At 38.3% G+C, this 27,593-nt stretch overlaps 1 protein-coding gene across 4 annotated transcripts in view; it reads right to left on the minus strand.

The window, feature by feature from the left end:
• The window catches only part of LOC129053569 (carbonic anhydrase 1-like), a 52,535-nt gene that overhangs the window by 12,832 nt on the left and 12,110 nt on the right, over nt 1–27,593 (minus strand). Inside the window, exons 1-3 of one of the 4 annotated variants that reach the window (XM_063726632.1) lie at nt 13,770–13,854; nt 10,559–10,612; nt 488–548 (exon numbers count right to left, since the gene is read on the minus strand). In XM_063726632.1, the coding sequence (XP_063582702.1) occupies nt 488–524 (37 nt within the window). In that variant the 5' untranslated portion in view covers nt 525–548; nt 10,559–10,612; nt 13,770–13,854. Of the gene's footprint in view, nt 1–487; nt 549–10,558; nt 10,613–13,769; nt 13,861–14,660; nt 14,744–27,593 lie in introns of those variants that run through there. The other 3 variants (XM_063726631.1, XM_063726633.1, XM_063726630.1) reach the window with 3 other exon arrangements.

Raw genomic sequence — 27,593 nt, forward strand, 5'->3', positions numbered from 1 at the left:
CTCTAGCCTGGGCGACAGAGCAAGACTCTGTGTCAAAGAAAAAAAATTAATACTTCTGAAGGCTGAGATGATCACTAGCATACTTCAGCAATAAAGTATTTTTAATTAGAGTATGTAGATTTTTTAAACATGCTATTGCACACTTAATAGACAACAGCATAGTGTAAACATAACTTGTAAATGCCCTGGGAAACTCCAAATTTTATGTGACTTGCTTTCTTGTGATATTTGCTTAATGATAGAGGTCTGCAATTGCAACTTCAGTATCTCTGAGGTATGCCTGTATATACATATCAAACATGTTTTGTAGTCAGCCGTGCCCCAAAAGACAATGCTAAGAATACGTGCAAAGATAGTATAATTATTTAAGGCAGACAGTTCAACAATTAACCTATGGCTGTACAATTACTTTAAATGCTTAATATCTCTTCTGTTGGAAATGGGAACAAGCTATCATTTTGATCTATATAAACAGGAGAACTCTTACCATTTTTGTCATCATATCCCCAGTCTGGACTTGCCATTATCTTCTACTGAGTTTTCTTTTCCTGAAAACAAAAATAATACCTGGAATAATTAACTGCAACTGTGCATGCAGGAGATGCCTTAAATCCATGCTTGGGCATTTTTATAGAAACTTATTTGCTTTTAATAGGCCATTATTTCATCATCTCTGCTTATCAGGAAGTACACATATCTAAAAAAAGGTGTTGTAAAAAATTCTACAAGGGCTATGTTAGTTTCAATTGCTTAATTTTCTTATATTGTAAAAGAGAATTATCAAATCCTAGATTTTATAAAGCCAAGGCCTGTTTCACTCATGTTAGCAGAAGATATGGCTTAATATTATAATATGTAATTCTTTAGATTTTCTAAACGAAAAATATTTTGTACACTCAAGATTTCCAACTCTACCTTTGTTAGTTACTTAAGCAGTATAAGCAAAAGTAATTTATCAGGAGAATAATTTGTGTGTTTACAGGCTGATCTGAACTAGTATCTTAATGTTAATTTAAAATCAGATAATTAAATTACTAATCATTTGTAATATATGTTATTTATAATGGCACATTTTATAGATATGCAGGGTAAGAATAAAGTCCATTTTGGAGTAATATTGGAATTCATAAATGGAGAAGATTTTATTAATATTAAAGTTGAATATAACACAATATTTATTTTATAAATCAAATAGGTCTACTAGAATAAAAGTCTTATTTTTAAATAGCTCTATATAATTTATAAACCCCTTTCTTATTATTTTATTTCACATCACACGTACATACAAATGCTATATAGTAAGAATTAGCATTTGTAATTGAGAAATGTTGAGGTACTTTGCCACAACTGGCAACAAGCCAAGAAGCCAAGACTTCAGCCTCCTAATCCAGTTCCCTTCTTCACTATACCTCCACCAAATGCCACACTAATTCCCCTCCTATGCTCACAATACTCTTAAGTCCAAGTTAAGCCTGGACCAAGATGAGAACTGATGCCAACTGAATGATGAGAAGGTACACAGGACTTTTCAGGAAGGCAAAGAAAACTGATTAGGATGTGCCAGACTCTGGCCAGTTCTACATGTTCAAAGCTCTAAACATGCTCAAAGAAAAGAAAACCAGAAAAATAAGCTTCCATAGTGATGCTTTTTTCATGCCATGACAGTATTCCTCCTTTCACACGGTAAGGATTGTCTGAGCTGCTGCAACCCCTGAAAGAAGAGAGGGATCACGAGCAATTTTCACCAAGGCTGACTGGAGACACGTTGTTTGCTCCTTTGCAGTTAGTGATGGTTCATTATCTCATATGCAGAGTGGGCTGTGGTCATGAACATCCACAGAGTGGGAAGAGGCTCAAGCTCCCATTCTATGGCTTTAGTAAGCATAAGAAGGTATTGTTTAAAAGGGAATTCCTTTTTTTTTCAAAGTACTGTTTATTGAAGGCCCAATAGGGATCAACTGCTGTGCTAAAAACTTTATGTGCATTAATTTATTTAATTCTTATTGTACCAAAATTGGGCATTAAAATCTGTGTTTTAGGCTGAGGTGGGAGGATCTCTTGAGCCTAGGAGGTCCAGACCAGCTTGGGCAACATAGTGACACTCTGTTTCTGAAAAAAGAAAAAAAATTGAGTTTTACATTAAAAAAAAATTGAGGCTTAGAGAGGTGAAGACACCTCAGGGTTACAAAACTTGCAAGTGGCTGCTTATATCCCATAAGCCTAGGGTTTAAACCTAGATCTGTGTAATTCCAAAGCTAATACATTTGCTTAGCCTTCCACTGTCAACAATTGTCCACTGACCTCCAGTTGATTCTATTTTCTGGAGGATTGGATTAGGTGATGTAGCTTGGTTTGGCTCAAGATGACCAAGAGTCAGCTTCGTCCTTGGGCTTTCTTCACTCCAGAAGCTCATGGAATGACAGGAGCAGGCTACCCCCTGCCAGGTAATTTACCTCCTAATATTGTATACTTTGTAAAAAGTAACTTTAGCTTGAACTACTCTATTAATCAACAGATTTGAAAAACAGCAACCCCCTTTCATTACACAATTATGCGATGATTCGTCACATAAATGCTTTAACATCCATATGGAATGGGAATTTATTTAAAGTTTTAGGTGCAGAATGACACTGGACCCTCACTATTATCACCTTTTATTTTATTGTGTACCCAGGGTGTGTTATTGTACTGGCAGAAAATTATTTAGAGAAAGGATATAAAGTTTAATGAGCCTTTATAAGTCCAAACACCCTTCCCATTTACCTTTATCCTTCTTTTTCTGCTTGCAAATTTTGCTTCTCTCAGCTGAATCTATGCCAAATTCAAGATGTTTAGTTTTGTATTCACTTCACTTTCACCAACAGCCTCCTCCCAGTATACTTTTCCAGAATGATCTTTGGGTTACTTTTGCCTACCAAGAAGGAGTTTAATCTACACAGACTCTGCTCTTCTAAACTAAAAGTGTATATATATATATATACTTTTAAATTTTATATATAACTCTTAAATTTAGATATATAATATAATTATATATTATATATAGTATATAATTATATACTATATATAGTATATAATTATATATTATATATAGTATATAATTATATATTATATATAGTATATAATTATATAGTAGATAATTATATATTATATATAGTATATAATATATATTATATATAGTATATAATATAATTTGAATTTATACATATATAATATATATATTAGATTATTACATTTATTTATTAACACCAATTAATTTCACCTAAAGATTTTTTAGTAACCTAAAATGTTTTTCAAAAAAGCATTTCTTCAGTGTTTTTAAGTATATATTTAAGTCAGTTTTAAATTGTATTTGAGAGCCTTAGTATTTCTTATTTTAGCTTTTGTTCTTCTAGTTCCTTTGATACTTTTCATCTAATTTTTATTTTAATATTTAAAAATTAAAAACATGAACTCTTCTGGAAGCAAATAAATTATGTTGAGTTTCAAATTTAAATTTGTACTTAGAAAATAACTCTGGTATAAAAGGAACAAAAAGTGAAAAAGAGTGCCATCCGTGCCTAGTTACGGAGGAGATCTGCTAAATGCCACTGAAAGGAAAAATCCACACCTTGGCAGGACCAAATTCCAAAAAGCCATAGCTGCTCTACAATGCTTAGAGTTCCACAACGATAAGTGGCTTTCCTGGGATTCATATTTTCCCTAAAATGAGGAATTATATATTGTGAAAATAAGTGTCATTGTTGACTACTAAATTTGGCCTGACTCTCACATTGCCTCCTAAATTCCCTGCCCCTCCAGAAATGGTATCATTTGGGGTGGCAAGATAAATCTTATTTCCAGTGGAGAAGTGGGTCATGGAAAATGGTGATGTTAGCCTAGACATTTCTGCATTGAGACAACTAGAAATTCTGATTAATCAACTGAAGTGGCAGGATGGGTTATCTGGATTTCACAGCTATCGTTTTCTCTCAGTTGGGCTTTCTCATCACCTGTAACAAAGCTGTGTTGGTAGCTTTATTCCTTCCAGGGTTTGTATTTGTCTCCATCCATACCGAGCTTGTTCCCATTTTAGGACCTTTGTGCTTGCTGTGCTGCTGTCCAGATTGCTCTGTACCCAGACCTTTGTATAGCCTCAAATATCTCCTGCTTAGAAATGACTTTCCTGAACTCCAAATTCACATGTCCTCCTTTTCCCAGTCACTCCATGATAGCATTCTGTCTTATTTCTTTCATAGCATTTGTCACATCTTGTTTGTATTGTGAAATTAATTTACTTGCTTAATGTCTATAACGATCTCTAAAATGGCGTCTCTATGATATGATAAAGCCTTGATCATTTTCTTCACCACCATGTTCTCTTCACCTATAATATGCCTGGAAAACAGTGGCGCTCAATAGACACTTATAGAGAGAATAATTAAATGGTCATTTTTAATTTAAACTATTGTATATTTTTAAAGATGTAGAAGAACAGAATGTTATCAGGGACTATGCTTACCCAAGTGCACTGGTCTGAACTCAGGTTGTGTGGTACATTGATATTTGGGCATGTGAATGAGATTTGCTATACTCATGTTTGTTTTTGGATTAAGGAAAAAGCCTTTCCCCTCTCAGTTCTATTAATGGGAGGAATGAAGTGACCCGTCTGTGTCTGTCAGTCATTACTGGGAGAATGAGAACACTGATCTTTGTAAGTGTCAAGTTTATGACACTTTGTAAGTGTCAAAATGTAACTCTTCAAATATAGTTTGAAATTTGACATATAAATTTCAAAAATCCATCACTTTTATGGCTTTTATTGCTGTAACTAAAGAAAAGTTTCAACCTTTTATTTCCTGTCTTGGAATATTTTATTTTTAACACAGTTGTTAAATCTGCTAATAGGTGTTTTTTATTAACAACCAAGTCAACTCTTTATATGTAAACATTTTAATACACAGCATAGAGGCATTCACAATGTCCTACAATTTCATGCTTTTGAAAATATTAAATTTTAAGTATATCTCATTGACTGTCATGCTTATTGAAATTACCAGCTAGAAAGACACACTGTATATTCAGAGAATGTCTAGTGAACTTTTATGTTAATAATTAGGAATCTCTTCTACTGCATGAATGGATAACTTGGGCAGGTTAATAGTACTATCCCTGTATTTATTTTTAAAATTGAGAATATACTATTTGTATCTTATCTTCTATAACTATTTGGGAAATTAATGAGTCTTGTAGAACAGATGATGACACTATTAAGTAACATTTTTCACCTAAAAAGAAAATAACATTCATTAATGATTAATAAAGCATAAAATTCTGCCAGGCATGGTGGCTCATGCCTGTAATCCCAGCACCTTGGGAAACTGAGACAGGTGGATCACCTGAGGTCAGGAGTTTGAGACCAGCCTGGCCAACATCATGAAATCCCGTCTCTACTAAAATACAAAAAATTAGCCAGGTATGGTGGCAGGCACCTGTAATCCCAGCTACTCAGGAGGCTGAGGCAGGAGAATCGCTTGAACCCGGGAGCCAGAGGTTGCAGTGAGCCGAGACTGCACCGCTGCACTCCAGCCTGGGCAACAAGAGTGAAACTCCGTCTCAAAATAAATAAATAAATAAATAAATAATAAAATTCTGCACAAATATAAATGATCGACATAAGCCTCAAAAAAAAAAAAAGAGTTTGATTTTAACTCTCAGGCAAATAGATGATGATATAAAACAAAATAGTTCAAATATTGCATGTGGCCTGAAATTCAAACACTTGCTACATAGATACATGTTTGCTGTAGATTAAACTAAATCTTATATGTAAATATGAAAAGAGATAAGTTCTCAAGTGTAAATATTAAGGGAGGTGAAAGTCAGTTCTATTATTTACCTTGTAGTAACATCCTTCATGCATCTGTTTGGGGGTTCTAGCTACCTAAAATCATTTTAAGATTAAAAAAATGTCTTATTACTCCTGAAATCAGCTCTTAAATCCTTTTATCAAAGACTAGATTTCTAAAATACATTTGTAATGACATGTCTTTTCTTAATCCAGTGGTTCCCAGTGTACGGTTTGTAAATCACCTGCTTCAGAGTCACCTGAAGTGATATTAAAACACAATGTGTGTGTCTCAACCAATCCTTTATTTTTGTGAATGGCCTTGGCCAGTTTAGATGATCAACAAATAAGCTCTTTTAGTAAGTATTGGTAGCTTTGTTAGAGGTATCTGGGAGTTAGATGGCTCCATCCTCACAATCTAATTACCAAGAGGTGTATTTCAGTGAAAGCAAGTCTTCAACAATCGAATTTCCCAAGTGTACATGTGTTATAAGCAAACAGCCAGAAAATAGTCATATGTCTTGCCTGTAATTTCAGGCGGGCTGGCTGCAAGTGAGGATCACCAACCAGCACCTTGCATGAAAAGCTCACTCCAAACAGACGTCAATGACATCAAGACCACTTTTGGGTCAGGCAGCTGAGTTCAGTGGGGCTTAGACCTCACATAGTCCATCAATGACATTTTAGTGCTGGGCTTCTCCACTCCTATGTCTCGTTCATACAAGACATTTTCTGGGTCCAGAAAATTTTTCCTTCGCAGTTACTACTCTTGATACCTCTAATTGTACAAAATTCTTTCTAACACCTTTTATAGTAAATAACAAAACTTTAGGTGTTGATTTCACTACAAATAGCTAAGTAGCCACCTCTGAAGAGGGCAGGTCCTGATTAGGACACTATCAAGCATTCCTATTAGGCATTAGATTATATGAACACAAGTTATTTATACTGAAGTGATGTATAATTATAACACTACTGAATCAAAATCTCTGCATGCAAGACCTGGGAATCTATGTTTTTAACAAACATTTCCAGGTAATATATTAAAAACATATTTGTCGACTTTCACAAACATTTTTAAAAATCCTAAATGCTGTTTTCTTGACATGCTTTCTCCTTTAGGAAGAATACTGAATTAATATTCACTTCAACAGCCACTTCAAAAACTACTCACTGTTTTTCTAAATTAGATTTCCCCCATAAGATTTCTTGAATTTTTAATGCTTTTACTAGTACCTAACCCCAGTGAATAAATTTTTTTTTCATTCATTTTTTGTGATACCCTTTTAACTATTAAGTCAGTATGCTAAATACAGGGTGGTGACTTGCTCTGCAGTAGTTTTTAAATCAAATGCTCAAGTCAGAGCCATGATTAAGTAAAGACAGATACAATAACTAAATGCCTTCTAGTAATGGAAATACCAATTGTTGCCTGCAGGAGATTGTCATTTTAATTTACTCTTATCTGATCTTTGTCTTAGTAGATCTACCAAAGAAAAGTGGCAAGTGCACTATTTGAACTAATGATTTTCAGAACGACTCATTACTCAAGGGCAGGGTTCACAGAAAAAGTACATTACAGAGGTCCTCTTTACTGATCTTAAAAGAGCAAACAAAGACATAGAATGAGGATGAAGTAGTATCTACAATGTTCCTTTAGTCTCTAGACTGTCTTTTGCTTCAGAGTTATTTTTAAGAATTAGCATTAACGGTAAAATTTTTTTAAATCTGTCTAACCCAATTTCTTTGAGTAATGCTGTTTCTTTGTGATAAACCTGGGTTAATAAGTATAAAATACCTAAAAATATTTTCTAAATGAGGATTAATGATTAATTGCACATAGCAGATGCACAGTAAAAGATGGCTTTTATTTTTTACTGAGTGTGCTACTATTAATAGAAAACTGTGTGGGCTATGGTTGAAACTTAAATGCAGCCAGGTGTTAAGGAGGACACATGGCTATGTCTGAGCTTCCAAGGATTTGATGATGTACATTAGCTGCTCAGCCTTGAAATCAAGGGACATAATCTGACCCCCTCACCCTGGAGTTTTTCTAATAAGTGGGGAAGGAATAAACGGAATGATTACAAGTGCTTTCTGATTTTTAAAAAATCTTTTTATTTTTAGCTTCTACACTAAGGACACAACAGGTGCTTTTAAAGAAAGAAATATAAATAGTTTCTTTTAGAATAGCCCAATAGAATGAGACCATTTTACTCCAGAACTTTTTTTAATCACATGATCTTAATTTATAATTTTAAGAAATTCAGAGGCTGAGAAAAACAAATATCAGTATTTCCATTTCAAAAGGAAGAAAGAGGCTTTCACAGATGAGAAAATTAAGCCACTTGTCCAAAGTCAGATGAAACTGTTAAAAGTGGAATGTCAAGTCTTTAAACTCTGGGTCAAGAATTCTTCCCACTATGATAAATTATAAAATCAAACTAACAATAACTTTTTTTCATTACTTTTTACTTTATTATCACAAAAGGGTTTAGTCACATGGGAAGCTATTACCTCAAAACAGTCGTTGTAGTTTCCCTAAAACAGACCCCATAACTTTGGCTTGATTTTGTCCATGGGTGCTGGTGATGGGGTATGGACCATCTTTGGAGAGAATGCATGCTGCATGCTGTGGTTTTTGCATCTCCACAGCTAGTCTGCCCAGCCCACGAAGCTATCACATGCATCCCTACTGAGGCTCTTTCAGGGCCTACCATTTCCACATTTCTGTGGAGAGACCAAGCTACTTGTGATTTATGCTTCCTGATTCCAATGTAGCTGGTGAATGCATATTCTATATTTCCACAAAAATCTACTTTATTTCTTCCAGTCCTAAGTGTAAAGGATCAGCCTACAGGATGGAACAAAATAGGTCCTCCTCCCTTCTATTTCTAGAATAGGAAGGAGAAAAAGGCAAAATTATTTATTAGGGTCTTCACAGAAAAATTTCAGAAAAGAATCCTGTCCTCTTAGCTAAAGGCAAAATAGCAAGGTTTGAATGAAAGTCCTTCCTGATCCTGTTTCCTTTATGCAAAAGGTTACTTGGGCAATTAATTTAGCTGGTCAAAGCCATGTCTTATTCTGAATTTCCTGTTTTACTTTCTAAAAAATTTTTTTTCAAGTTGCTCCAGGCAAATGAGAGTTACCTAAACATATACAATAAGCAGATTTCTAAGATGGGTTTAGCTCTAAGTAAGTGAAGAATTTTCAGGCCTCTTAAAGATCTTTGATATCGAGTAACTCTTCTGTCCTCAGTGACTCCCACAGAAGGAGTGCAGGGCAGCTTCTCCTGTGGTTTCTTAGGGCTCTTTTAGCTTCTGGAATCAGAAAACTCTGGAGAGGCTGCTTAGGCAACAGTTTTCAAGTGTGACTTGAAAGGCTCTGCATTTCAAAACCCCAGGGTTATGAGTGAAGAGGTGTTGAATGAAAGGCTCTTAATTGCATCACCTTGCACCTAGTTTATCTGTCCCTGTGATGGAGTTCCTTAATATGCAACACTTGGACATTGCAGTAGTCCTAATTCTTTTAAGACTGTCCCAGACTCTGCCTTTAACTAGTTGGTAAAGTTCCACATAGCCTTTGTGCAACTGCCTGAGGGTTGCAAAATGAGGGGATGACATGTTGGCAAGTGCCTCAGTTTTCCGTCATCACCCAGGAGGCAGCCAGAACCAGTCTGGTGAGAAAGAACTCCAGGAAAAACACCTCCCCAGGTTCATGTCAATAATGCTTTTAAAATGGAGATCCGCAGATTCCAGAGGAGTTCTTATGGGCCTTATAGGCTAAGAACCAAGCTCAGTTAAAATGAAGCTTATGAATGTGGACTTCTTAGAACAAATAGGGCTGATTTCATGCAGTGATTCGATCTGGGGAAGAAGAATTCTTGGCAATGTTCTCAATTCCTCCTATTGGTAATTCCTAGCTTGCTAGCCAGGGTTCACGTTTGATGTTCTTACAGTGCGATCTTTTGTCACTCCTATCTCAGGCTCCAAGAGTCCTCATACAGTCCCCTGCAGAGTTGGACAGCATTTTACTGCGTGGTTGCTTGCAGCTGGCAACAGCTGTTACTACACTTTTTTATCCACATTTATTTTTGTGTGTTAAGATTGTGTTTCTAGTCCTCCCCCAACTTCTGATAATACACACTTGACAAATTGTTTGCTGGTGAACATGATATTCTTAGTAAAGCCCAGTGACTTCTTCCAAGGGAGCATTGACTGTTTATGTAGTGGTTTTATGTAGCCACTTCTGGGTATGGCACTCACTGTGCCATTTATTTTGGTTAATGTTTTTAAAAGGCTCATTTTAACTTTAAAATCAGAGGTGGCAAATGAAACTTTGCTTAAGGATTCATGTCCCTAAAGTGTAATGTTGGAGTGGCAAGGAAAAAAGGAATCATCTTTTAGCAGCAGCTAGGTATAATGAAGTTTGCAGAAAAGAAAAATAGAGTGTATTTTATTAGATCCAACATTGACAGCACTGCTCTAGCATGATGGACATGCCTTCTGTATGAGATGAGTATGACATCCACTCAAAAAACAGCCCAGTGGGGAGAGAAATGCCAGCAATAATAGATGTGACCTTTTAGTGCCTTGGCCATTGGCATCACCTGAGGGTAATCCTAGATCACCCATTTTTACATTTGGATGTAGCTGAGACTGACAGGGCAGGTGTCCTGCCTAAAGCAACTGATTTACTGATTTACGAGCAGCTTTCAGTCTCCTTCCTACTTGCCTCTTGCAAAGTGAACTTGAAAATCCAGTTCTTTTCACTACCTCTGTGGAAAACCTAGAGGCAAGCACAGGATTGATTCTTTGTTACTTGTAAGGCTGCTGTTGAAGTAATGCAAAGGTCGATGATTAAATGACATACCATAAAGATTTTTAGTATTGTTATTAAACCCAGTAGAATTAAAATGCAGCTACTGATGAAAGACTTGAACTGCAGTGTCTAGATGAAGCTGATTCGAGCACAACTTAATCCCCTCATCATAATATGAACAAGGAACAAAACAAATGGTACCATGGCAGTTGGGCACTGTCTCAGGCACCACAACTTCTGGTCGTTGAAATTAGCTATGGGTTGATTTTGTAACTCATAGTTGCATATTACCATTAATGTCACCAATCTGTCTCCTTAAACACCAGGTCTGCACCCAAATCATTCAACCTAACCTCAAGGGGTGGATGGAGACAGTGTGTTTTGAAATCAATGATCCATGGCTTCTTAGGGTGTTAAATTTGGGCTAGACAGCACTGAGTGTGGGAGGGGAGAGAATCACATTTGGCCCCGCTACATGTTAAAAGTGGCACTTGCAGAATCCTGGCTCCCTCTCTCTACATCCTCAGCAGGAAAAGTGCTAAAACCATTTGAGGGGGCATACCTTAGTAACATCCTGAATAGATATGTGTGAGCCTGTCTTTTCTGGAAGCTAGATTTAGGTTAGCTTGAATGTCCAACCAACACCCGTATGCCTGCTTTCCATTCTGTCCTGTGCCATCTGGAGCAACTCAGCTCTCTGGACCTTAGCCCCAGTTTTCCAATCTAGACTGTGACCTTGCCTTTGACCTGTGGTGCGATTCTTGTGCCTCAGCCTGCAGGTAGCTGGGACTACAGGCATGTGCCACCATGCTTGGCTAATTTTTGTATTTTTAATAGAGACGGGGTTTTGCCAAGTTAGACAGACTGGTCACAAACTCAGCCTAGCTTCTAATCCAGGACCTCTTACACCATCCTATTCCATGATCTAATGCTGACCGCTTGTTGAGTTCAGGCTCAAGTGACTGCTTAGACCAGAGGCTGAGAGTTTAGGCCTGAGAAGAATACTGCTGAAGGACCCACGTCCCAGAGGGGAGAGTACAGGCTGCTTTGAGCCAGAAACAAAGGGCACTGTGTGCTCTCCAGTGGTCAAAAATTTGAGGAGAAATATCTGGCTTAAGTGGGAGAAAAGTGAAAGCAAGAAGAACATGAGCCAGTAATCTTGTGCTACACTAATAACTAACATGAGGCTATAAACTTGCAACTCAGCTCACTTGGGCAGCATTTGCATCTTGAGTTTCTCACACATTGTGAAAAATCACTCAGGGATATTTTTATTTATGATCTTAATTTAATTTTGTTGGACGGGTACTGTGTTCATGTGGTTTCAAATTCAAAGGTATAAAAGGGTACAAAGTAAAAAACAATCTTCTCCCATTTTCTGTCCCAGTGAAAACTAAAGTTATCAATTTATTTCATACATTTAAAGAGATATTTGATGCATATACACGGGTATAACTGCATGTATTATTTTGCTCTTTTGAAAAAAATACAAATAATACATACTGTATATGCTTGTTTTGTCCCTTACTTTTTCCCCTTAATACATTAGAATTTGGCCCTATTACTACACAAAGAGTAATTTTATTTCTTTTTGTTTTACATGTTTTGTTTTACTTTTTTTCCTTAACTCATTATCTTGGAATTTGGCCATTATGCAAAGAGTATTTTTTTATTTGGCTTTGCAATGTTCTTTTTATGGATTGCCGTTGTTTATTTAGCCATTCCTCAATCAACGGGCATTTAGGTTATTTCTCATTGTTATAAACAAAGTTGAAATGAATGGTACATTTCCTTGTATATGGAGAGGACTTGCCCTGGATACAGGAAAAGGGGCCTAGTAATATGAATACCTTATAAATAAATACACAGATTTTTGTTCTTCTCAATGACTTCTCACTGCTTAGATTCTAATAACTATCCTGACAGGGAGGGAAAGGTAATACATACTTTTTTTTTCTTTTCTTTTTTTGAGACAGAGTCTTACTCTGTCAACCAGGCTGGAGTGCAGTGACTTGGATCTCGGCTCACTGCAACCTCTGCCTCCTGGGTTCAAGAGATCCTCCCAGCTCAGCCTCCCAAGTAGCTGGGATTACAGGCCCGTGCCACCACATCCAGCTAATTTTTTTTTTTTTTTTTGTATTTTTAGTAGGGATGGGGTTTCACCATGTTGACCAGGCTGGTCTCAAACTCCTGACCTAAAGTGATCCGCCCACCTTGGCCTCCCAAAGTGCTGGGATTATAGGTGCGAGCTACTGTGCCTGGCCCATTTTTCTTTCTTTTTTTCTTTTTTCTTTTTTAACATAAGGAAAAACATATCTAGAGAGAGACAAAGTAACAGCTTTCTTTAAAGGGAAAGTTGAATGGAAGGAAATTCATCTCTTAGATACACCCCAGAGTACCACTTTTTAACAGAGAAGTCCATTCTTCCTTCCAGAAAAAGTGCTAAGACAAAATCTTGTTGGGATGATCTGTTTTTAGAGTGCTTTAAAAAATATCTGATTCCTCATACATATACAAAGTAAAGGAAAACAAACAGCTCATAGAACAAGGATGACTTTTACATGATTGATAGCAGATTCAAGATGGAGTCACCAGTGGAAGTCACTGAGACAACAGAGAAGAGAGATCTTTCATGGTGGCGAACCAGCTTCTGATTGAAAGGTGTGTGTGGTGGTGGGGAGGCAGGAGCAGTCTCATTGTCCTTATAAATAGCTCTCCAGGACAACTTTTGTGTTTGATATAAAGAGAGAAAACAAGTTTGTGAGCACAGTCTTAAAACCAAGGGAGCATACCTTAGTTACATCCTGGAATAGATATGTATGGACCTGTCTTTTCTGGAAGCTAGATTTAGGTTAGCTTGAATGTCCAACCTGTACCTGTATGCCTGCTTTCCATTCTGTCCTGTGCCGTCTGGAGCAACTCAGCTCTCTGGACCTTAGCCCCAGTTTTCCAATCTAGACTGTGACCTTGCCTTTGACCTGTGGTTGGTCTTATTTCACAGCCACTGACTGCTGCCTGTGTCAGGATGCATGTCCCTGCTCTGCCCACCCCCTTCCTGCCAGCTCAACCCAGCTTCTACTCCAGGACCCTCTTATCTCACCCTTTTTCATGGCCTGATACTGACCACTAGTTGAGTGCAGGGTCAAGTGACTGCTTGAACCAGAGGTTGAGAGAAATGCAGCCAATCAGAGCACTGAGATCACTGACTGCTGTGCGAGAAAAACTGTAGCTGCAAAGGAAGAAATGGTACACATGAACACTGAGAAACATCACCCCAAAATTGTTTTTCTCTAACTGAGGTATGAAGGTGAATATACAAAGAAAGAAACTTTAAAGCTCAGTGAGAAAGCAACTAAATGTACCTGTGCACTTATTTTTTCATTTAAAAATTAAAAACAAATTTTTAAAAGACAGGGTCTTGCTCTGTCACCCAGGCTGGGTGCAGATCACTGCAGCATCCAGGTCCTGGGCTCTAGCGATCCTCCCGCCTCAGCCTCCCAAGCAGCTGGGACTACAGGTGCATGCCACTATGTCTAGTTCCTTTTTTTTTTTTTTTTACTTTCAGTAGAGACAGAGTCTTGCTATGTTGCTCAGGCTGGTCTTGAACTCGTGGGCTCCAGGAATCCTCTTGTCTTGGCCTCTCAAAGTAGGGGCATTATAGGCATGAGCCACTGTGCTTGGCCCAGATTTAAATTTTTACTTTAAAAAGTATATATTTTTTATTTTAAAAAAGTGATTAAGTGTATTTTATTTATTTTGTTTTAATGTAACTTGAAGCTAAACTTACTGTGTGAACCAAGCCATTTTGATCAGTGATAAATGGCAGGTCTAGTTTTTTTTTCTTCTTCTTATTGAAAGATCAAGAACCTCAGCCTGCCATGACTTTCTTGGCTTCCTTTACTAGCATTTAATCCTTCTAGTATTTGACATAATTCCCATGAAAACGTGCGGACTGAATATAATGTCCTTCATTTCACAAATGAGTAGATTTAAGTTGAAATATTTTGTCACTTGCCAGAAGTCAGGGTGGCAGTGTTGATATTTGATCCTACTTTTTGTGCCTCCAGCCCAAGAGTTTTTTCCATGACAATCAGGAACCTTGAAATTAAAAACACATTGAATGTTGTCATATGTTGGTAAGAATAAAATACCAAAAAGTAAATGCCTTCTACACACAGCTTTTCTCAGGTACTCACTCTAACCTTCTATTTGTGCAATTGGAAGCAAATATATCAGCCTCATTGAGCTTCAATTTTCTTGTTTGTGAGGTAGAAATAATAATAACAACCTTAAACAGTTGTGAGGATAAGTAAATAGTATATATAAAGTGTCTCATGAAAAGATAGCACTCAGTGAATGGCAACTTTCCTATAATGATAATAATAATTATTATTGTATAGGAGATCAGGTAGGTGAAAATGTTTTATAAATTGCAAATTAATAAATGCAAGGTACTCTTATTATAATTGTTTTCTTACATTTAAAAATATTTATTCACTATTTTTAAAATACGTTTTAATGGTTGGATCCATTTAGTGTATTCACTTTAGTGCTATTCTAAGCCATTATTTTAGGAAATTAAAAATTTAGAGTTAGTTTAAGTGAAGTGAATACGAGTGCTTCTGAAAAGTGCTTTCCTTTTTTTTCATTTCTCTTAATCTTAAAACTAAATGTCTTTCTGCAAGAAGAAATAACTTGAGACTTCTGTTGGGATCAAGTATGATTAATAGCCTGAAATCAGGAATAAAGCTGCTTTATGGAAGAGTAAGAAAATAAGGTGCAGATAAATCTCCTAAATTACTCTTTGTGTACTAGAGGAAAACAAAATAAAATTTCCTCAACCCTTAAAAACTTTGTGAGCTCTAAAACCATTCACAAACATAATTTATTATTACAGAATCACAGTTGCACACCTGAAAACCCTGGGGCCACATGTGTTTCAGAATTCAGAATTTCTCAGATTTTTGGAAAGCAATACAATGCAAACACTATATATGAATTCCCTTATCAGGGTCTGGGGGAGTACCCTGTAATTGAACATGTTACTATTTTTGGAGCAAAAGTATGAATAGTCATAGTACAGGGAATAAATAAAGACTATAAATAGCTTCGTGTCAGGTCAGGTTAGGCCCACAGATGAGTTCAGGTCACATCAGGTCATGTGTTTTCAGGAACAGTTTTGGTTTTCAGAAATTTTTGGATTTCAGAGCTGGAGATAAGAGACAGTGGAGCTGTATTTTTTTTTTCTTTTCTTATTATTATTATTATACTTTAGGTTTTATGGTACATGTGCGCAATGTGCAGGTAAGTTACATATGTATACATGTGCCATGCTGGTGTGCTGCACCCATTAACTCGTCATCTAGCATTAGGTATATCTCCCAATGCTATCCCTCCCCCCTCCCCCCACCCCACAACAGTCCCCGAAGTGTGATGTTCCCCTTCCTGTGTCCATGTGTTCTCATTGTTCAATTCCCACCTATGAGTGAGAATATGCGGTGTTTGGTTTTTTGTTCTTGCGATAGTTTACTGAGAATGATGATTTCCAATTTCATCCATGTCCCTACAAAGGACATGAACTCATCATTTTTTATGGCTGCATAGTATTCCATGGTGTATATGTGCCACATTTTCTTAATCCAGTCTATCATTGTTGGACATTTGGGTTGGTTCCAAGTCTTTGCTATTGTGAATAATGCCGCAATAAACATACGTGTGCATGTGTCTTTATAGCAGCATGATTTATAGTCCTTTGGGTATATACCCAGTAATGGGATGGCTGGGTTGAATGGAATTTCTAGCTCTAGATCCCTGAGGAATCGCCACACTGACTTCCACAAGGGTTGAACTAGTTTACAGTCCCACCAACAGTGTAAAAGTGTTCCTATTTCTCCACATCCTCTCCAGCACCTGTTGTTTCCTGACTTTTTAATGATTGCCATTCTAACTGGTGTGAGATGGTATCTCATTCTAAGCCAAAAGAACAAAGGTGGAGGCATCACACTACCTGACTTCAAACTATACTACAAGGCTACAGTAACCAAAACAGCATGGTACTGGTACCAAAACAGAGATATAGATCAAAGGAACAGAACAGAGCCGTCAGAAATAATGCCACATATCTACAAGTATCTGATCTTTGACAAACCTGACAAAAACAAGAAATGGTGAAAGGATTCCCTATTTAATAAATGGTGCTGGGAAAACTGGCTAGCCATATGTAGAAAGCCGAAACAGGATCCCTTCCTTACACCGTATACAAAAATCAATTCAAGATGGATTAAAGACTTAAATGTCAGACCTAAAACCATAAAAACCCTAGAAGAAAACCTAGGCATTACCATTCAGGACATAGGCATGGGCAAGGACTTCATGTCTAAAACACCAAAAGCAATGGCAACAAAAGCCAAAATTGACAAATGGGATCTAATTAAACTCAAGAGCTTCTGCACAGCAAAAGAAACTACCATCAGAGTGAACAGGCAACCTACAAAATGGGAGAAAATTTTCGCAACCTACTCATCTGACAAAGGGCTAATATCCAGAATCTACAATGAACTCCAACAAATTTGCAAGAAAAAAACAAACAACCCCATCAAAAAGTGGGCGAAGGACATGAACAGACACTTCTCAAAAGAAGACATTTATGCAGCCAAAAAACACATGAAAAAATGCTCACCATCACTGGCCATCAGAGAAATGCAAATCAAAACCACAAGGAGCTGTATTTTTATCCCCACTGTGGAGCGGGTCAACACAAAGGTAACGTGTCTGGTAGGAAGATCATCAGATCTGGACTCAAGTAGGCCTGAACACCTGATCTACATTTTAATCCTCGGATTTATTGTGGAAATTATTTCACCTCTGTAAGCCTCTGTTTCCTTATCTGAAAATGGGGAAAAGAATCCTATCTTGCAGGATTGTGGTGAGGGTTAATGATAATATAGGCCAGGTGTCTAGTTACCTGGTACTTACAGTATGATTGATAGCTGCTATCATTGTTCATGAGAGGTGGTATCTAATGAAATAGAATAAAATCTCTTTTTTTATTATTTCAAATTTGAAAGTAGCAGGGAAAAGGGGTAGAAATTTTGTATATGAATTCTAGCAGACTTCCTAAAGGGAAAAGGGGCAAGGCCCCAAAGCTTTGTCTCTGGGACTTAACATTTATTGAAACCTATTAGGCTGGACAGAATAGCAACTGTTCTCAGCTCAGAGTCAGGGAAGTTCCAAAGAGTCCAAAGAACCCCTGAAATGAAACACCCAGGAGGGTAGAAAGAACTTGCACAGTGGGTTGGTCCCAACTGAGAGACAGGCAAATGTAGTCTGGGCCCATGAGGAACTGGACATAGGAACCTGTCTCACCCTGAGCATCTGTGGTCATGTGTTCAACCTGCATGAGTGACTATGTGAATTCATTCATTTATTCATTTAGCAATTGTTTTTGAATGTCAACTTAGCATAGATCTATGAAAATATCCAAGAAACATACAGAAACAACTCTATCTTCATTAGCATTATAGTTTATGAGGGACTTAAACAAGGAGCAACAGCAAATCACCCAAAATTGTGGTGAATTTTCTAAAGGGATAAACTAGGTGGGCAGTGGTAAGGGCAGGAATGGGCTACTTACAAGGAGGAAGGCAAGAGGAGAGAGGACAGCCATGACCAAGGTTGAGGTATGGTCAGAACACTCCTCCTCTGTGACACCTCACTGCTGTGCTTTCTTATCACCAGCTTTCAGATGGAGTGCCATCCCCTCAGAAGGCCTTCTTGACCTGGCTGAACTTCATTTCACTCTGCACTTTTGCCAATCACTTTCTACCCATTATCCGAGTTTATTTTTTCAGAGGTTTTATAACCTTCTGAAATTATCTTTTCTAGTTTTGCATATATTTATTATATGCTTTCCCTCTTTAGAAGGAAAGACTCTTGAGAGCTCTGAGCATTTTGTCCAGTGTCTGAGGGTGCCTAAATATTTGTTGAATGATTAAAAGGAAGACTATGAAAAGACCTTAAAGCAAAAAAGAGCCCGGTGCATTCTAGGAAATAAAATGAGGCATTTGGGTCTTGTTGATGCTAATGGCCTCCAATGAATCCTGCCTTCTCTTATCCATGCCCTTATGTAGTCTCCTCCCTTACTGACTCAGGGCACGGCCACATGACTTATTTGGCCAATGGGACATCAGCGAACAGCACAAGCGAAGGCTTGATAAGTGCTTGTTCAGAACACAGATGAGCCATGTGAGAAAGTCCTGCTTGGTCTGGTCTCCTTCAAGAGGAAATACCACTTGGAGAGCAAGGTGCTGGCATTCCAGCTGTCCCAGCTGAAATTCAGCCACCCAGCTGAAATGCGCTCAGTGAGTAAGTCCAGGTAAAACCAATAGAAATATCCACCCATCAACCCCGTAACAGTGAGAAGAAAACAAAAGTTGTCACTCTAAGCCACTGAGTTTTTGGGTGGTCTGCTATGTGCAAAAAACCTGAAACAGAGCCGAGGCATAGCGAGCAGGCGAAGGTAGTATTCGATGGTTTAGAAAGCAAAACAATCGTTCAGAACCTTACACACGTCAAGTTACTGTATGTTAAACACAATGGAAATTAACAGGTTTGAAGGAAGGGAAGACTTATTACTGAAAAGATCAGTTAGGAGGCTATTCCAGATATCTTTTGCTGCTTTGAGTAATGGGATATGGTGGAAGAGACCCGGCACCAGTTCCCAGGCTTAGGCCTTATCAGACTGGTAGCCTCTACTTCCCTTCTTTAGGAACACTCTCTGGGAGGCCTGAGCATCTGTTTAGAAAGCTAATTATTCTGCTGGAGCAATTACATGGAGAGGCCCATTTACCCGGCTCTGCCCCGAAATTCAAGAGGAGGAGATATACCTTATCTTTCTATGGGAAGAGTGCAGTCCACCATAAGTTCCCGGATATTGTCTCTTAATCCTCACAATACCAGTATCATGTAATTAATATCACTCAAATTTTTACAGATGAGAAAAATGAAGTTTAAATGATCTATATAGCTTTGTCCAAACTTTCACAGAAGTGGAGGCGGCATTTTAACTTAGGTCTTCCTAATTCCAAAAGCAAGCTATTGTCAATATAAGATCTGGATGGGCACTGGGTTGGCAATATATGAGAGTTTTGGTGGCAGAAAGAGAGGAGGTGAAAAGTTGTGTTAGAGTTAGGGAGAAGATAAAAGGAAAGAAAGCGATATTCCAGGAAAGCAACTTTTTCTTCTTACTACTCTTCTGCCAAATTGTAGATGACCCTCTGTGACAACCATAACTAAGTATGAGCTCTGAAGAACAACACATCCTTATTCTATCTGGTTGGTGTACAAGGGTAATTGCCATTGAACATAATGGCAGAAACCATAATTACCCTTTTGCACCAACCTAATAAGTTTTCCACACTTACTATTGCTTCAAATCCATTTAAAAGGAAAAATACTTATTGAAGCATAGTCATTAGTAGCTAAAAACTAGAAACCACTTACATATCAGCAACAGGAGAATAGACAAGTACACTGTGGCATTGTTATACAGTAGAGTATAAACAGAACTATATGCTCAACATACATAATTCTCAAAAACATAATTAATCAAGAAAAGTTAAATTGGAGAACAATGTATATAGCATAATACCAATTTTATAATGTTTAAAAATATGCATAGCAATGCAACATGTAACTTACAAATTCAGACTAGGTAGCAATCACATGAACAATACACTCGAGAAAAATAACTACCTGTTCAGGTGATCACAGTTGCCTCCAGGAAGGAAAAGATAAAGCAAGAAAATGGGAAATCTAGATTAAAGCTTTAATGGTATCAATAATTTATTATTATTATTTTTAAATGAAGCAAATATGGCAGGTAGAAACAAAAGGAACTCTTTTCAAGGTGATTTTGGTGAGATCAAAGGCCAAAGCAAAGTTGTGTGAAGGCTTAGGTGGTAATTTACAAAATCTTTAGCCCATTAGTTCACCAAGTACAACATAGGACCTTGAACACAGTGAGAACTGAAAGAAATGAAGTGTCACTTTGTACCTTGATGCTGTGCAGTTGGGAAGGCACCCACACACTGTACCCTACTCAGCAAAGCCATATTCTCTTAATGGTTTTCAGAAGCCAAGGTAGAGAGGAAGTGCCTTTTAAAAATAGCTTTTGAGGCAAGAAAGGCCATAACTGGAAGGCCAGATGGAAGAACAAGAGCAGACTTGTTTCTGAGCACATGAAACATCCAAGAATTAACATGGTGGGTTTTGACTGGAGTGGAGTATGGGGAGAATCTATTCCTGCAGGCCAGATCTATGAGTCAGTGACTTCGTTCGGTGGATGAGTCCTAGGGAAATTCAAGTAACTCTTAAAAATAGAAAGACCTGGAACTGCTAACGAATGAAAAATAAGATTCAACCACTTGTAAATGATGATATCAGGACTCTTCTTGTGTTAATTGGTGGAGAGGGTTTGGAAGAAGAGACACTGAACCTCGAATAAAAAGGAAGCCCTGCATGGAAATGACATGAGACAGGACAGGGCAGCTGGAGAAACAAAAGACTAATTTCATCAACAGTTATTTTCTGTTTATCTTTGTTTGTGCAAGAGCACAGAAGAAGCTGCTTGCAACAGTCTTTCACATATTGTTGATAACTTGGTAGGTGCTATAACAAAGGCTTATTCCACTAATGTGCCTAAAAAGGTAGGCATGTATCTTATCTCTGTGCACTGGCCTCTTTGATATACTCTGGGACATCCAGATACCCTGAAACCTGAGTCCCGGAGCTTAAAACCCACTTATTGGTATTGTGTATGATTTACCAATAAGGAGACTAAATTCCCTGGAAGACCATGGAAAACATGTGCTGATGTTCCAGACAAATTATGTTTTCTGGTTGTAGCATTTGGTTAAAAAGAAGACACTGAAAAAGCAAGCTATGAACATATAGAAAGAACGGTTCAAGTCCCATTGAATCTTTGTTAGCCAGTCTTTGGGAACAAATTCCATAGCCCTTCTTCCATAAATCCTTCTAGAAAGATAAAATATGAGATTTTGTAGTCTTTTACCTCCTCTAACCCTAACTTGCTTGAAATATCTAGTAATTTTTCATATCTTAAATAGAAAAATCAAGCCAGCCAGATTTTATTTATAAGAAGATGAAATACCAGTTTTCCCTGAAAGTAGGCCTAAATGTGAAACTAAAGACACTGCTGACCTTTCCTTGTCAATCTAAAAGATAAAAAGTTTTTAAAATGGCCTGGGCACTCAACAGTAAAGCCTTTTTAGAAAACAACACAAGCGTTGGCTGGGTGTAGTGGCTCAGGCCCATAATCCTAGCACTTTGGGAGGTCAAGGCAGGAGTATCACTTGAGCTCAGGAATTCCAGACCAGCCTGGGCAACATGGCAAAACCCCATCTCTACTAAAAAATGCAAAAATTAGCCAAGCGTGGTGGCATGTGCCTGTAGTCCCAGCTACTTGGTGGACTGAGGCCGAAGGATTGCTTGAGCCTGGGAGGTCAAAGCTGCAGTAAGCTGTGTTTGCAGCACTGCACTCCAGCCTGGGCGACACTCCCTGTCTCTAAATAAATAAATAAATATATGAATAAACGATTAAAAATGATACAAGCATAACTCTTGTTTCTCATCTCCGGTAACTGTAAATGGCATTATACCATCCCTATTTCTTAAGGAAGAAACCTAGGAGTCCTCTTTGAATATTTCCTTTCACAAAATCTATTTATCAAATCAGCAGCAAGTTTAATAGCTTCTTCCTCCTAAACGTAATTTAAATCATCTACTTTTGCACCACCATCTGCCATCGACCATTTCTCTCTTGCAGAACCACCAGGCCCTGGGGAGACCACACTCCTGGAGAGAATGTGGGTTCTGCAAGAAGTAATTGATCCTTTCAGGAAATGCACCTTTTCCCTCTAAACACAAAGCAAACCCCCCAAAACTGAGAACTGGACCTTAGAGACACATGGTGTCCCATCCTGAGAGTGGATGCCAATAATAAATCTGAGGCTCAGGCCAGTGGGAGGGGAAATCTGAGTCTGTGACTCTTCTGCTCAGACACTCTCAAGGGAGCTGAACTGGTTCATGGTTGCTGATGACCACTGGCTACTGATCTCTTTAAGGAAAGATTGTCCAGTTTAGGAATTTAGGACTCCCCCAAATCATCAAATAATGAGTTTATGAAGACCACCAGATACCCAAGAAGATAAGCACTGTATGTGTCAAATACATTTGAAAAGATAATAAAGAAGAAAATGTTAAAGAGATATCAATGTGGCCAGGCACCATGGCTCACACCTGTAATCTCAGCACTTTGGGAAGCTGAAGCGGAATGATTGCTTGATGCCAGGAGATTGAGACCAGCCTGGCCAACACGACGAAACCCTCTCTCTACTAAAAATACACAAGTTAGCTGGGCATGGTGGCAGGCACCTGTAATCCCACCTACATGGGAGGCCGAGACATGAGAATCACTTGAACCCAGGAGGCAGAGGTTGCAGTGAGCCATCACACCACTGCATTCCCTAGGTGCAATGTGAGATGCCCTCTAGGTGACAGAGCAAGACTCAGAGCAAGACTCTGTCAAAAAATAAACTAAAATAAAATAAAATAACAGACGTGAAGTATTGAGCTTGATGTCTAACACTCAGTGGGGCTTACTATGTGGAAACTCCATGTGGATTGCACCTCATCCTTTCTTCACTGGACCAGCGCTATTAGCACCAATTCACCAGCTACTATCATCTGAAGGTACACATCGATCATGCAAGTTACCTTCTCTGGGCAGGCAATCCACATCTTTATGGTATTGAGTTTATGGCAGACCATACAGAGAGGTAATATAGTAGTTTTCTACTGCTGCTGAAACAAATCACCAAAAGTTTAGCCTCTTACAATACAAATTTATTCTCCTGACACTTCTGGCAGTCACAAATCCAAAATATGTTTTTGGGGCTAAAATCAAGGGGTTGGCAGGGTTGCATTCCTTCTGCAGTCTCTAGGGGAGAATTCGTTTTGTTGTCTTTTCCAGTTTCTATATGCCTCCTACAGTCCTTGGCTTATGATCCCTTCTCCATCCTCAAAGCAAGCAGTATAAAATCTTCTCTCCCTCATCTTTTCTTCCTCCTTCTTATAAGAATCTTTGTGATTATATCAGGCCCATCTGGATGAATCAGAATAATCTCCCATCTCCAGATCCTTCATTTAATCACGTCAGTGAAGTCCCTTGTGTTGTGTAAGACATTTTCAAAGATTCTGGGGATTAAGATGTGGACATCACTGGGGCCAGTTATTTAGCCTACTACAGGTAGGAAGCAAGGGGAAACTTCTCAAGGACTCGTTTAGTGATGGTGGCGTTTGAAGGTTGTGGTGGTTGGGGTATTGAGGAGGAAACAGGCCAAACAGGAAATAAAAGATGATTTTTGGCCCTGGGTGTAATTGAATTGGCATATTTTGAGGGGGTGGGATTCAAGGAAATTAGCTTCACTGAGAGCTGAAAAAGATTCAGGGATTTTGCTTTCTAAAAAGCAAAATTGGGAGTATAATTGTGGTGTGTAGGGGGAGAGCAAGGGGAGTTAGTGATGGTTGAAATAATAAAATGTACAAATAGTTTCATTACTAAAGCTTATCATTCTCTGGATATTGATGGATATCATTCAATTGGCTGTAGTTGATGTAGCAGAAAAGAGTCATCCATCGATTCTATTGATTCTATTGAAATTTTTAGGCAGATAACTTATCATATATTATTTTGATGAAAATATCAGTGCTGATATTAGCAATAGATACATGAGAAGAAGCAATTAGAAAGAACTAAAGATGTGTAGTTTGGCAGAATGATTATCAATATAGTCATCTATGTGAACTGTTTGCCTGCAATTCCCTTGTGGCACAATAGCACGAAAGCAAGTCAGGGTGATGTGAGTTTTATAAGGGCTGTGAAGTCTACATAGGTTTGCTCAGTCATCATGGTTGCTGTTTTGTGTCATGTCCATTCACTTATAATTTAAAGAAAAAGTAAAGGGAACATGTTTCTTTCTCAACACTTTTGCTTTTGGCAACCTCTTGTTGCTTTTACTACTAATGAGAGAAATTCCTGTTCTTTAAGAGTTAATTTTAAAACAAAACTTTGTCCACATCTTTCCAATTCCTGGAATACCATTCACAGGAGCACAGCACAATAAATAATTCTGTTCATGCAGGTGATAAATGCTGTTGAGGGCTCCGCTTGCTAACCATTTAAGAAATACAGATTTACATATTTTCAAGGCATATCTGTGAAAATGTCAGTTCTTTAACTAAACACTCATCTACACAGCCTTTCTGCTGAAGGGAGCACCACCTGAGTGACTTGCCCACACTCTGAGCTCTTCCTGCCTCCAAATGAATTGGTGATTGTTCCCTTCCTGCCTCCAGTGTGTTGGTTACTGTCGCCATCCTTATCAATGGTAAGGGTCTAGGCCCACTGGTTTGGAGTTATCTGTGTCTCCTTCCCTTTCCTTAGGCTCTCGTGGTAAATGCTGCCAATTCTATCTTCACAACCCCTCTGGTGTTCTTTCCTTCCTTCTCCTTTCATCACCATTGCCTCTTACCTGCTGACATCAAATCACATCCTAACTGATCTCATTGTCTAAGCCTTTGCTCCCTCATATACAGCTAAAGACCTACTGCAAGAATGATAGCCCTGAAGCCCTGTTCCAGTCACCTCATTCATTGTCAGGGAATTTTCGACAGCTTCCCAGTGCTTTGCATAATAGGCAGACACCACAACCTAGCAGGCAAGGGCCTCAGATCTACTTTTCCAGATTTTTATTTCAATAGTTTCCTTTATACTGTTTATTTTTCAGTAAAGCAGGACTATATGTTGTCCCCAAATTCCTTTTCTTTCCTTTCCCTTCTTTTCTTTTTTCTTTTTTTTTTTTTTTCAATAGATACAGGGTCTCACCATGTTGCCCAGGCTGGTCTTGAGCTCCTGGGCTCAAGCGATCTGCCCACCTTGGCCTCCCAAAATGCTGGAGTTACAGGCGTGAGCCACTGCACCTGGCTATTAACCCCAAATTTATTCTGTGTCTTTCTCTCTTTACCTTCAGACTTTGCGATGTGCTGCTCTTTAATATGAAATGCCCAACTCTTGTCCCAAACACACATATCCACTTGTGAAAATCTAACCTATCATCAAAAATACATCTCAGATGATAGGTGTTTCTTGAATAAAGTCTTTCATCTTTGCATTGCCATAGAGTTTGTTTTACATCTTTCTTATGACAGCACTCACACGTTGAAACCGTGGTTGTATTTATGTGTATACTTGTCTCTCCACCAGATGGGTAGTAAGACTCTTAAAATCAGAGTCTGAATTTTATCAATCCTAGGAATCTTCCATTCTCTTCAGTAGATAATCAAAAACTTTTGTTAAATATTGGAATGAATAAGCAAGTGAATTGATTTTGTTAATTTATTTCTATGGAACATTAGTGATGTGGTGAACAAACACTTTGAGCACATCCAAAATAAAAACCATCTGGAACTAGAGTAACAGAATTTTTAATCAAGCTACACTGCTATAATACCCACTGAGCTATGAAAAATCTCACGCTGGAAAAGGTGCCAGAATCTTAGTACACTATTTTCAGGAAAGAGATACCATTTCTTTCCCTAAGACATGACCTCGTCTTAGTACCAGAAATGTGAAACCTACCTGGAGAATAAATAAGTTTCAATTTTTAATAGCTCATAACTCTGACAGGGCTGGGAGTATCAAATTAACTTGAGCATTATCCACCCTGCAGTGCCAGCCGAGGGGCATGTGGAGAGAAAGGTGCTGAGGGTGGGTGTAGGTGTTCAGCTTCTAGACGGTACTGGCAGCAGCAGCTGTCTCTTGGCTCTGGAGGCAGCCCTCTGCTCTCCCTCTGTGGGCAAGAGGTCCAGGATGAGATGGGGAGGTGGGTGGTCAGATGGGGTAGGGGCTTAAGAGGAGGCCTCAGGCCCTGGTTGGAGATACAGCTGAGCTATATGAAGCAGAGTAATTAGTTATGGCATCATCGGTATATAAAAGGGTGAGGGAATCTCAGAATTGAGTTATAATACCTGCTTTTGAGACAATATTACATTAATGATGACAAAGGGTGACTTCCATGAACTTCCAGAAACAAAGGATTATCTGGGGAGTAAACTTAACAGGCACTTCATTTCAGAACAACATGAAAAAATTACAGGCACATAAATCTAGAAGTAGGTAGCTCTGTCTCTACCAACATGGATGATGAAAGGTGAGATTAAATGATTCTGAACTTTGCCTGACATGATAAACCTCTATGACTTAAGAAAATGAGCACTGCTTGGCTAGACAGAGCCTCCCTAATATTATTATGGTAAAAGGAATCTCTCACATTGCAGGCTGGGGAAGCCAAAGATGGACTTTGTGCCACAGTGTTCTGCACTCATTCGTACACAGGGCTTTTGCTTTAAAATGAGCATTTGGAAGAACTGGTAAATCATTTTATGCACTTTACTTGTGTTATATTTTAATAAATTTATAAATTGTTGATTCCCTTTAAAACTTATTTTAAAACCATCTCCTCTTCACCTTCAGTATAGCCTGGGCTTGTTAATTTATTTTTAAGTTCAGGGAGAACAACTGTGGCCATACACATGAAGAAAATACAAAATATTGGGACAGATGACAATTTCCTTGCATATCCATGACCTCCCTCTTCTTGCTAGTGCCCTGCAGGTTAGAGTCAATCAGTAGAATAAGCAAGGCCTAGGGACCTCCAAAATAATGAAGGCTTTTATAGACCCAGGCAGAGGGCAGTGTCTCCTCTAGGTACAGGGTTGATGTTTTGCCCTGGGATAAGGAACTCAGAACCCTTGGCTCCCTGAGTGAGTGCAGTCAGTGAAACCCAGTAGATGTCTCTTGGTCTTTGGA

This window comes from Pongo abelii, chromosome 7, assembly GCF_028885655.2.
Source record: "Pongo abelii isolate AG06213 chromosome 7, NHGRI_mPonAbe1-v2.0_pri, whole genome shotgun sequence".
Lineage (NCBI taxonomy): Eukaryota > Metazoa > Chordata > Mammalia > Primates > Hominidae > Pongo > Pongo abelii.